The sequence below is a fragment of the Eucyclogobius newberryi genome, unplaced genomic scaffold (assembly GCF_026437365.1).
Source record: "Eucyclogobius newberryi isolate DKJ021-1_F unplaced genomic scaffold, fEucNew1.0.hap1 SCAF_8, whole genome shotgun sequence".
NCBI lineage: Eukaryota > Metazoa > Chordata > Actinopteri > Gobiiformes > Gobiidae > Eucyclogobius > Eucyclogobius newberryi.
The window spans coordinates 14,329,934-14,342,947 of NW_027316500.1; the positions used below are offsets into that span (position 1 = coordinate 14,329,934).

Here is a 13,014-nt window from a genome sequence, read left to right on the forward strand (position 1 = left end):
ACCTAGCTACATGTCATCTTTCACTCAATGTACACAGAAGTACTAAAATTGTGCCCTAGTCTCGTCTAAAACATATGTATAAGTATATTTTTTGTTAATTGTTGCAAAAGTTGTGCTCTTTCTAAGTATATGGATAAAAGTAGTCTTCATGCTGCTATTAACTGTGTGATGTTCCTGAAGAGCCTATGATACAGAAGAATCTGTCAGTGGCCTTTGCCTGCCTAAAGTGGCCGCAGCAACTGCAGCAACCGCAGCACACACAGCAGGAAGTGCACCACAGCCATTGGCCAAACACGCCACGCTAATTGTCACACGCAAGGCTGACATTTGAGAACATCAGGCGAGATCATGTCAAAACTGGTCCAACTCTTTCTAGTCTGTGGTGAACTCTTTGAGAGGCTTCTTTTAAAGCAGGGGTCGCCAACTTTTTTGCCTACTCATATTCCGAAATATTTTATATCTTATTTTGGCCGGAAACAAGTTGTAATTTCTATTTCTGAACATTTATCTCAATACATAATACAAATGATTCTATAGGACGTGGTACAACATTCAAGCTATTTGCTTATAGGCAGAGGCACAACCTGGTGAATTTTAGATATAGTATTTAAGCAGGTCACTGCCCATTCACATGTGATTTTATTTCATTTTAGTTACTTTCCCACCCTGTTATTCCCAGGCCCTGCTGCACAGTCTCTGGCCCTTTACATCTTCACCTCCTTTCTCTCCTTGTCTGTGGACTGAGTGGCTCCAGGTTGCACATGTAACTGCTATACTTAAACATTTTGTTTGTCTTTTGCATGTACGAGATTGACTTTGCAGCGCACACTTCCATGTGTGGTTAGTTTGCACTTCCATTCATTGACTCTTTTGCATCTATTTTTGTGAAAATGAGCCCGATTAACATAAAATAAAATGTTGTACATTTTGTAGCTTGACACCAGCAGAAAAAGGCTTTGTAGTTCTACTTTTCCACAGTGGTCGCTCATCTGTTTATTCCAAGTCTGATTCTAAACCTAACCAAGCCCACTGCTCACTGCCTGCGCCCCAAAGAGAAAACAGAATAAGCAGAGGTGACACCTCAAATACCCGCTCGGAGAAGTGACTGCGGGGAAAGAGGAGTGTAAAGTTTGTGCAGGTCTACATAAAGAAAAAGCACTAAAGTGTTGAGGGTAAACAGTTAAGCATCAGTGAGCAATACGAAAATCACAGACTACACCAATGTATTGCATTGAATTGCGCAGATTAGACAAGCACTTGACATTTGTGAATAAAAAGTCAGATTCCCACTCTTCATGAAAATTGTATGTGTTTGGCTTCTTTGCGGCGCTCATGCTGCTGCACGCACGGATGGCTGCAGCAAGTCACGGTGCCATAACCAAGCTTGGCTGAGACAGCAGCGCAATGGTTTGATTGACGGTTAATTGACAAATAATATGTTTTGTACAGAAAGAGGGCGGGCCAACAATGGATTTGAGAGGGGAAACCACTTAATGCGTTTAGAAAGTGACGGATCAAATAGACTGCCAAATATAGGTATGTTTTGGAGATCCCTTAGCAAGCTACTCAAAATGGGGCTATAGGTTGGAGACGCCTGCTGTAAAATGTGATAATCTAATCCCCCTTATAAGTACGTTAATTATTCTTTCATAGCTTTAAGATGTGCCCAGAGTGATTATACGAGATAATTTCTTGGTTATTTTAAGGTTCTATTACCACAAAAAGTTAATGTATTTTCACATTAACGTACACGGTCTAAGGTTATGTTATGTCAAGAAGGTGCAACCTTGTCTATGCCATGGACTAGGGCTGTGCTCAATATATCGATATTGTGATATATTGTGATGGATTTCTTTGCAATAGGTGTATCAATACAGAGATGTGTATCGAGATGCTTTCAAACAATGTAAAAGCATTAGAAATTGTTGTGTTCTACACTTCTGAACCTACAGACTGCATCAAGGCAGAATCTGAGGAGCTGAAAATGTGACTTCATCATAGGACAGTTGTATTCTGCTATTGAGAATGAAATTCTAATGAATATTGTTATCCTACTATCGTATCGTATCAAGTTCTGTGTATTGAGACGCGTATCGTATCATGGACCCTGTATTGGGATACCTATTGTGAATGAATGAATGAATGAATAAATAAATAAATAAATAAATGTAAGACTGAAGTTTAATTCTGTACTGTGGAACATTCCAGGTATATCAATAACACATCAAGCAGGAAACAAACCCTCTAACCTAAAAGCTACATATTGCACCCGTAATTCTGTCGGTTATTTATGTATTTTAATTGTTCTGCACAGCTTAATAATTATTTCTAGTTTGAGTATATTATTTAAGTATTTGTTAGTTGTAGAAGCGTATGTCTCTTTATATCTTATTTTGGTTTGAACTTTGGGTAAACCCCACATTGTTCTGAGTTCGTAGCATGTTTTCAAGTATTTCCAACTCCAGCTAGGTCTTCCCTTCCATTCCATTCTTTTTGGTTTTGTTCAGGTCTGGCAGCAAAGATTGCTCCTTATACATGCTCTTGTTGTCAGATTGCATTTCATAACCCAGTGCAATGTGTTCCCAATAGTGTTTTTTTTGTTTTGTTTTGTTTTTCTTGTGTTTGGCGATCCCCATTTGTTCACACCTTGTTACACAAAGCCCTTGCAAACCAACACTGTCCATGTTTTGTTACAATATCTGACAACCTGACATGAAAATCCATAGTTAGATGGATGACATGAATGAATTTAGCAGCATCTTGGGTTATAATTATCTTTGAAAATAGATTTTCCAACCAACAATCCATATTTTGTGTTTTAATTTAAAAGCTTTTTTACAGTAAAAGCCAGAGGTTATACTTTTGCAGAAGATTGTGTTGTTTAACTAAAAGACTGTATTGTATAGACTTCAATGTAAAGGTTTCCTTATGTGTTTGTTTGGGTGGTGTTGTTATTTTCACACACATTTCTTTTGCTAAAAATGCACACTGACTGACCCTTGGTGCACACTGAAAACGAGCAGCCAAACAATGTGGTGCATTTTGAAGGCCTTGACATAATTTTAAAAATGAAACAAGTACAAATGTTGTCTTGTGCTTGCCATGTTTTGCAGACATTGTCGCTATGTTGCATACATAGCCACATCATTTATAATGATTACCGATAGTTATAATTGTTATGTATGTTAGGTTATGTATATGGCCACCCCAGGTTTGACATATTGTATAACCAGACATGTGGCAGTTCAGTCCCAGCTCCTACCTAGCTTGTACAGCTCTATATAAATCCAAGCTATTATCATGTTTTACAAAGAAGAATAAATTACCTAAAGCCTTACTTTTTCATCTTTTTGGTGTTTCCCATCTCGGTCATCACAGTAAAACATCTTCCTCTAGTGTGATGAGATTTACTCAGTGATGTAGAATAGAGATTATGCTATGATTACTTCTACAACATTTATATAGACTTTGGGCTACAAAGAAATAAAGTGCAAGTCATCTTTTGTTGCTTAAAAAAAACGATTAAGAAAAGCAGTATTACCAACTGAGCCCCCATAAACATCATAAATATTAAATTAATTAATTAATCCTCTGGTCATGCAATTTCCCATGTGAATCAATAATGCTCCAGAAAATGAATCAGCTTTTCTGTTAAGTTCAATTTAAGGTGCAATATCTGTAACTTTTCTGGTGGATGGTTCCCATGGAGATGTTATCGATTTGCCTGGAATGTTCCAAAGTACACATATATTGTAACTTTACCTGATGGAATCATCTGCTTGTCTCCATGGAGATAGATAAATTAATTATGTTTAAACTATGATATTTTTATAAATCTATGTTTTCGTGTTGAGTAAAAACAACTGAAGCAAACTGAAAGTACTGTAATAAAGAGACAAAGTCAGGCCAATTTACAGGTCAGATCTGAGGCAAGAGAGAGTGCATGTTTTCAAGTACTTTTGAGCAATAAAAACACCTGTAATTTAAAAATAATTATAATAATAATGATAATAATAGATAACCAGGTTTAGTGCCATAACGTCTAGATTAGAACATTTCAGGCAAAGCAAAGACTAGCATGGAGACAAGCAGGTGATGGCCTCTCCATCCGAAAAGTTACATAGTGCACCTTTAGTACAACATAATAATATCATGTGCAGTAAATATTAGACGCTTTGATTCACAATTAAATACAATATAATTTCTGCCTGTGAATCACCTTGAAGAAACAATAGGATGATATTGTGAGGCACAGTGAATGATAGCACAAGCATTTCTGGTTCTCTTAATAATTTAGCAGCCAAACAGGGATGAGGGCAGTCGCACAGAGACGCACAAACCCCTTTTAACCACCGCCTGGGGCTACAGTGGTGTATGCAAGGTATTTCACTCAACTGAATTTTGTGTATGTATCTTCATCCTGGCTGCCTTTAAAAACAGGTGTACAATTGTAAATCAGCACTGCGAAATTTACATTATGTCCCTGGTGTAAAATCAAGAAGATGGCTCTGCTTAGACTGAATACAACAGAGGCTATTATTGAAGCAACCATGCGTGCTGCATAAGTAAATATGAGGTTGTAATTGAAGCTTGTTACCCTGGTGAATTTTGGGTAAGAAGTGACTCGAGTTCGCCACAAAATCCTTCCCTAACCAGCTTCTAATGAAAATAGAAAAGGACTGAAGAGGTGACGGTATCTGAAAACGGGTCATCATCTAATATCATTCACTAAAGAAAATATTGCACCAGTGACTCGTGGGGGCTGTGTAGCACTACTGCCATCTATTGTTCATGGTTCACTCTGGCGTCATTTAAACTGTAGGTTACAACATAGCACGGACACAAATCGAAAACATCATGGAATATTATTTATTATAATACACCCATCCATCCATCCATCCATTTTCTACCGCTCGTTCCCTTTCGGGGTCACGGGTGACTGGAGCCTATCCCAGTGACTTCGGGCCTTAGGCCCAATATACACCCAATATTATATAAAGTATCTAGTACTTCATGTGTGACAGTAAGGGTCATTTTGTTCTACATTTGTTGTACAAATTGCTGTAGCACTAATAGTCTAACTAGTTTTAACTTTAATTATAGTGGTAGTAATAAGAGTAATTGCAGATGAATTGCAATGTAGTGTATCTGTACTATTACTACTTTGCAGTAGTAATAGTTGTTTGTATCTGACAATATTTGTAAACTTGAATGTCAGATTTGCTCAAGTATTAGTTTAGTTACCTGTACTTCACTTCTACAAGCAGCAAAGTAGAAATATTTTTAATGAAGAGCTGCTTTGGCATTCTTAACCTATTTTCTTGTGCCCCAAATTCTACTGTATATTTTAACTTTTTCTATTATATTATATCTAAATAGTTTTTATGATATTAGGTAGCCTACATTCTTCACCTCTGTGTAAAACAAACTGAAAATAATTTCTCTTTTCCTTGAGTCCTGCAGTTGTCAACATAACGCGCCCCAGATTCAGCGGGAATGACGAGTTTGGATACACCTCCTTCCTGGCCTATACCTCTGTTCCCAGTCTGGTTTTCTTCTACGAGTTCAAGCTCAAGTTCATTCTGGCCGATAATTCATCTGCCATAAAAGACAACCTGATCCTGTTCGCTGGATATAAAGGACAAGGTCAGTGCGAAGTTGATACTCCAGCAGCATTTTAAAATAATTCCTCTGAGTGGGTTAAAGGTGCGCCGCAGTTGGAGATGTCTCCCCAGTGGAATTATAGTTGTCAAACTTCATTAAAGTACCCTAAAGAAATGCTACTGTGGTGTATCCTGCTCACCGTATGCTAATGCACTGTCTAATAGATTTCCCGGCGCTTTATGATTGGCTAATCAAATGACAACCTTGATCATTTTATTTTCTGTACTAAGCAAATCCAGAGAGATGGTATTAGAGTGGAAGAAGTACTCAAAATATGTTCTCATGGCCCAAACTATTTTTTCAATGTTATAACAAACATCAAACACAAAAACAGAACAAAACCAGAGAGAGCAAAGGGAAAAAATCAGAACAGAAAAGCTCCAAACAAAATAAAGGCAGCCTTACTCCCAAGTAAACATCCCATTTGGTCCAAAATAAAATGTAGGGTCAAAGTTTACTTTGACATTTTGTATCATGTTAGAGGTGTTTTGTGACCACTGGGCACAGGAAAATATTGCTAGTATTGTAACTGCTAGTTCACTATTTTTGTAGCACTTGTTCCCTTCAGGTGTTGCAGGTGACTGGAGCCTCTTCCAGTGACTTTGGGCCTTAGGCGGGGTACAGCCTGGACAGGGCCCAGCTCGTCACAGGGTTAACACAGACAAACATTCACTAGTGGCAATTTACAGTTGCCAATTTACCAAACACATGCACGTCTTTGGGCGGTGGAAGCCAGAGAACTCGGAGAGAACTCGGAGAGAACTCGGAGAGAACCCACAGTAACACAGGGAGTACACGCAGAGCCACCGTGCACCCCTAATATTACATTTTGTGATTGAGACCATAAATATGTTTTAAAATGATTGCATAGGAGTAGTTGTGTTGAAAAGCGTTTTAAATAGCTATTCACATCTGGATTTTAAGTTGTTCTGTAGTAGACCAATTACCGTTTGGCCTTCTTTAGTCTGAAAAAAGAAGGAGCTCTAATTGCATTAATCAGATGGAGAAGGGCAAGTGCACCGTGCAGTTATCTGCTGCTGTCACATCCAATTAAAATCTTTCTACTGGAGAACTTTTAGTCACAGGTAACTATGTGTCGTCGTCACAAGCATGAATCATCAAATGATGGAAATTAACTCGCTAGTCGTATGAATCTCCAGCGCTGCCTTTCTCCTCAGAGTATGATTCATCAAGGAGCAAGGAAAAGAAAACAAGAGGGATATGAATAATGAAATGCATGTCAGCCAAGAACGCAGAAATAGTACAAATTCAAAAGCGACATGCATAGGGAGACATTGAACACTTTGCATGATAATTACCACAATGAAGTGTCTACTTTGATCAGTGTCATTGGATTACAGTCATTCAGGTATACAAACTGCATGAAAAATGAGTTGTTTGTACCACTAAGCATGACTAATGTATGTAGAAGGGGAGCATGTGTCTTGTGTCTGATGATGTAAAACGGTCTCAGGTAACCACGGCGATGACTTCCTGGCACTGGGGATAAAAAGCGGTAGAGTGGTGCACCGATTTAACCTGGGATCAGGAGTGGCCACCATCGTCAGCGAGCGCCTGGACCAGCGCGTGCCCATTCACACGGTGATGTTCGGGAGGGCAAAGAGGACAGGCTGGCTCCAGGTGAGGGATTCACTCTGAGAAATGACACGTGTTTTTATTGTAGGTGCAACATTATCATCTACATGTGGAAGCAAATCTAGATAAATCATTTTGAAAACATGTAAATGCACTTTCTGAAGCAATAGACCTAAACACATATACAAAACATATCAACTGAAAAGACACATTACCTCTATCTAAGAGAGGGTGCAGTGCTGTGTCATTTCATTAGTAGAAATCTTAAAAAAAAACATACAAACAGATAGAGTTTATAGTATTAGCATCAGCTGGTGGATAACTTTCATGTTCATTTAAAAGTAATTTAGAAGAGTTCCACAAAACCAGATGTTTTATTTAAACATGGAATTTGAATTTGGAGTACTTTGTCCAGATCTGTTTACATTAGAACCTTTTATTAGTAATTCATATATTTTCCGTCTAGAGATTAAGTTATTTATTTTACATATTTTAATTTATGTCAAACTGTAATAAGTTTGATCCACTGTAATAACATAAGAGGATATATGTACCTTTTACTCACCACGCATCACTTTGTATTAGTCCAAATTGACAGGATGGTCACAGATAAGTAGATAATCCCTCCCTTTATTTCCTGAAATTATTATCTACCATGAATATGAATTGGTTGCACATAACATGGATTTCTGCGACAGGTAATATGTCTGAATAAGCCATAAGTTCCACATTGACGCATATGGGATAAATAGTGCATGAGTATTGACGTGATCCCTCAGGTTGATGGACAGAGCAACCGGACTGGCACATCGCGGGGCCCCCTGGTGGGACTGAGTGTTTTCCATCAGCTCTTCGTAGGCGGGTATAATGAGTACACTCCTGAACTGCTGCCGCTTGGCTCCAGGTTCCGTCATGGCTTTCAAGGTAAGACCTGCTACAGCTTCATTACTGCACCGACAGGGCTTTTTCTTGGAGTAGGAGCAGTGGAGCTTGGAGTTTCTCCCGGGATCTTTGTCTCTGTGTAAGCACTCGAAAGAGAGAGGGGTAATGAAAGAGAGACATGGTCTGGGAGAGGTGCAGAGCAGAAATGGCTTTGAGGTTGATTGTATCTTCATTCCTTTTGTTTTTTTTCATTATGTGGTTCAGTGTGCGGTGATGAGTGGCATATTGATTTGGTTTGATTTGGTAAGGTTTTACACCTTTCAGCTACGGGACATAACCAGCTTGATGCGCCACAAACTAATTGTGACACATTCTGACACAAACAACTTCTTAAACTATTTACGCTTGGGTGTGAGTATAGGTGGGATTTTTCAAAAGTGTAAGAGTATAAGGCAGGGCTATTCAGCTTAATTTTTCCTCTGGGCCGGAACACGCCACTACTGTGACAAAGTTTTGGGTCGTACAAAATGTCACGAACACTGTTTCAATAAATAATATATTTCTGTCCTTTTGTGATAACGACATTACGTTTCACATTTGTCTGTTAATAAAACCTCTGACCTGACCTTTAACACATTTCTTTTGGATTGACATATATCATTTGAATATTGTTATCGGGATACCGAGTCAATATCGCCCAGGCCTAGTTGTTAGCTAGGTTTTGGTTTTTTTATTAATAAAGGACATATTCAGGGTTATTTTACTGGACTGTGGGAATAATGAGCGGGGAGAGACATTTAGACATTAGGTTGTTAATCCATAAATCCCATCACTATCACTAAGGCAGCGACAGACACTCTGAAGAAAGAACACTTTGAGATGCTGTTGAACTTAAAACCCACTAACTGATGCCATATCAAAAAGGCAATAGCGTTACTTACTCTTCCTGTCAGTGCTCATCATTTTAAGCCTGATAAGTGAATATTGTCAATTTTATTACAATCATCAGAAAAGCTGAATACCAAATTAAAAAACATACTTTTTGTATTCTGTTATTCTAGGTCTAAAAGCAGCAAATGCAAATACACTCTGTTCAGGATCCACTGTAGCTGATGTTATGAGGTTGTATCTGTGTATCCATTTCAATAATTCTCATGAGCTAGTGCTTCTATACAAATAACCTTGGCGACCATCAGCATCATTTGTGTCTTTTCACCAGTGACCTCCATGTAGCAATGATTTCTCCAAAGCCTTTATTGTGGTCCCTAATGCTCAAGAGCTGTAAGGGCAAAATTGCCATAAGTGTAATAACGGGAAACTGCTATGAATATCATCATAACTGTATTCTGTTGCACTCTGGCTTAATAAAATGTCATGGCAAATCCATTGTAGGGGACTAAGGGCTGTTCATGTTTAAGAATGATTCTGCTTGTTTGGCCAAAGCAGAGCTTACCAAATAGAGGCTAAGAAATCAAATTACCCACATACTAAAGTGCCATTTGCGAGCGCCGTGGCCCTTGTTGGTGACCAGGCGACACCGGTGCGAGCATAACATTTCAGTTTGGGTGTAATGAGAACTCACGAGTGTCTAATCAGATCTGGGTGACCTTCCTGGAGCCCTAATCATGATGGCTGGCGGTGAGCACACTGATAATGCACTTCACTCCCAGTTATCAACAGATACACACTGGCCCCTGTGGAAAGATTGCAGCGCAGCGAGCAGGCCAGGAGGAGAGGAAGTGTCTTGAAGCTGTGGAGGGAGCGAATCAGAGCCAGAGCAGAGATGGGACGGGAGCAAAAAACACTGAAAATGTAAAATGTGGATTCATTCAGAGCGAAAACTTTCCCACATGTGGAATATTAGCATGGTAATATAACACGGAATGGATAATAATGTATTACAATTACACTTATTTATCACTATATTCACTGCCTGTAGATTTTTATAGTGAATAAAATCGGATTATTATGACATTTTTTGAGTTATTGAATGATATGTACAAACAAAAACATCCGATTTCTTTCTGATCATGGTCCTTCTGATTACTCGCATCATATTTTGTAGTTTGCATGACATTTCAATATTTTCAAAGGTCCAGATATTAGATAATAATTAGATTTTTGTGTGAAATGATAAATTATTTAACTTGTATTCATGACATAATAAATACAGTTTCCTGTTATTGATTTGGTTCAGTAATTACTGACCATCATTTATCCACAAAGTACTTCCTTTTATATTAGATTATTATGTATAATTATAATGTATTAATTTTAAACCTTAATTCCATCCATCCATCCATTTTCTACCGCTTGTTCCCTTTAATTCCCATCATTAAAATAAATTAATGCTTAAAATTTCACTTTCAACTAAGTTTTACTTATGAATGATGCTGTTGAAATAGACTTCATAAAATCATATTCTGTTGTTGCATGAAGTTTATCTAAAAATATATATCTAGTTTTGATTGTTGCAAGTTTAAGGCAACAGGATTTAAGGCTCACCATTCTGTCGATCATCGCCTTATTGTTATTCACCGGCCCTATGACACTGCAAAAACTAAAAATTCAATCCAATTATAAAGTCTATAGGCCAATGTCTAGACTGAAGTTCACAGCTTTTCTTAGTTCACACACAAGTGCAGTTTAACAGAAACAACCCACCAAAGTAATCGTCTGTACCGTGTGAATCAGTGTTGCTGTTTTGAACCCTTTATGTTCTGAGTTCTGCAATCGCTGGAGTGTGCCAAGTAGACGCATCATGTAGTGAATATTCATGAGTGAGCATGACATTTCCCCTGCATCCTGTTAATGCCAGTGACTAAGACAGCAGAGACGTGTGTCCCGTCCACCTCTCAGGACTTTCAGATGAGAGCAAGTGCCTTTGTAACTATAGGAAATGTACTCTTATCGAAAGAAATAGCCAAACTTATGCTCAACAAATGTTGAATCTTATAATTTTTTAGGCATTGGCTCCACAAATTTGCTAAATTAACATTGCCCTTCAGGGCCACCGAATTAAATCCCTTTCAACTGTCAATAACCACATCTCTGGGCTTAAATAATGGCACCATTCTCTGAAGCTACGGTGAAAAAAATGATTCAATTTTTGTTCATTGGTGCTGACACGGACAGAGAAGACAATGGGCCTCATTATTTGTACTTATGGCCTTATTACAAAGGTTTTTGGAATTCACAAAATGTGTTCTTAACTTAACTTATCTTACAAATAGTGGGCACATAAATTCTGCTATTTTAGAATGTTGCAACCAAAAATTCTAATTCCCACATGATTGTTAGTTTTGTAACAACTATATACAACTATATATAGTGTCACCCCCACGACCAGAGTTTTGTTTCATGTCCATAGGCCCAATAATTACAGAGAGATTAATATAAACCAGGTAAATCTGAACCTCCATCTCAGTGAACTATCCATCTAGAATGTGAACGCAACATTACAATGAGATGAACACATTTGAACATGGAATATGTCAGATCTGTGTATTTTCAAACTTTTTGGACTGTATCAAATTGAAATCTTGTAAAGTAATTTGATAGAATGAAGCCGTGTGACAGAGATTAACTCAAAACACATTCAGCCGAGGTTTTTGTTCTTAATCTGAATTTTAATTAAATTCTTGAAAGCACCTTTGATATTTTACTAACAATAAAAAGTGGCTTTATCTTGTTAATCCTACATCAGTGAAGTGTAAGATATTCCTCTTACTAACATGCCATTTTTCATTGTTTTTCTTTCTTTTCAAAGGGTGCATTTTTGATGTACAATTTCGCACTGGAAGAGACAGAAAGTTCCGAGTGCTGGGACAGCCCGAGGGGCAGGCCTCCTTTGGGCGCAGCGTGGGTCAATGCGGGGTCACGCCTTGTGCTCATGTGCGCTGTAAAAACGGGGGGATATGCATGGACTCTGGCTCATCTGTGTAGTAAGTGAAAGAAACATTGTTATATGATTCCTTTTCTGCCTGTTCAACCTGCCTCTCATGAGAAACAAACAGCCATTGTGTTGATGTCATTACATTTATTTGTAGAAAAAGGTTATAAAAGGTTAGGTGTGTAAATTAGAAAAAACATACGTGCAAACTTTTTGTTTCTTTGTTTTTTGTTTTTTGCTCTTGTACACTGAACAAACACATGATTTTGCTCCCATTTTTCTTGAAGTGAACTCAAAGGTATAACATATTTTCTATATACACAAACCACCCATTTCTAATCTGTCTAAATCAGTCTTAAACTTTTTTTTTAAAGATGGTTGTAGCATGAAAGTGGGAGAGAGGGTTTGAGAGGAGGAGAGAGGGTTAGAGAGCAGGAGAGAGGGTTTAGAGAGGAGGAGAGAGGGTTAGAGAGGGGGATGAGAGGATTAGAGAGGGGGAGAGAGGGTTAGAGAGGAGGAGAGAGGGTTAGAGGAGGAGAGGTTGAGAAGAGGGTTAGAGAGGAGGAAGAGAGGGTTAGAGAGGAGGACGAGAGGGGTTAGACGAGGAGGAGAGAGGGTCTAGAGAGAGAGGAGAGAGGGTTAGAGAGGAGGGAGACGAGAGGGTTAGAGAGGAGGAGAGAGGGTTAGAGAGGAGGAGAGAGGGGGAGAGAGGGTTAGAGAGGAGGAGACTGAGGGTTAGAGAGGAGAAGAGAGGGTGGAGAGAGGTGATTAGAGAGGGGGACGAGAGAGCGGTTAGAGAGGGGGACAGAGAGAGGCGTAGAGTGGAGGAAGTAGAGGGTTAAGAGAGGAGGAGATGAGGGTATAGAGAGGATGGAGAGATGGGTTAGAGAGGGGAGAGAGAGGGTTAGAGAGGTGGACGAGAGAGGGTTTAGAGTGGAGGACGAAGAGGGTACGGAGAGTGTGAGAGAGTGTATGAGAAG

General features: G+C 38.7%; 1 protein-coding gene across 1 annotated transcript in view; it reads left to right on the forward strand.

Moving 5' to 3' along the window:
• eys (eyes shut homolog) overlaps positions 1–13,014 on the forward strand; it is a 196,090-nt gene that overhangs the window by 175,595 nt on the left and 7,481 nt on the right. Inside the window, exons 45-48 of the mRNA XM_072437256.1 lie at positions 5,464–5,646; positions 7,139–7,305; positions 8,040–8,184; positions 11,912–12,086. Coding sequence (XP_072293357.1) covers positions 5,464–5,646; positions 7,139–7,305; positions 8,040–8,184; positions 11,912–12,086 — 670 coding nt within the window. The remainder of the gene's footprint in view (positions 1–5,463; positions 5,647–7,138; positions 7,306–8,039; positions 8,185–11,911; positions 12,087–13,014) is intronic.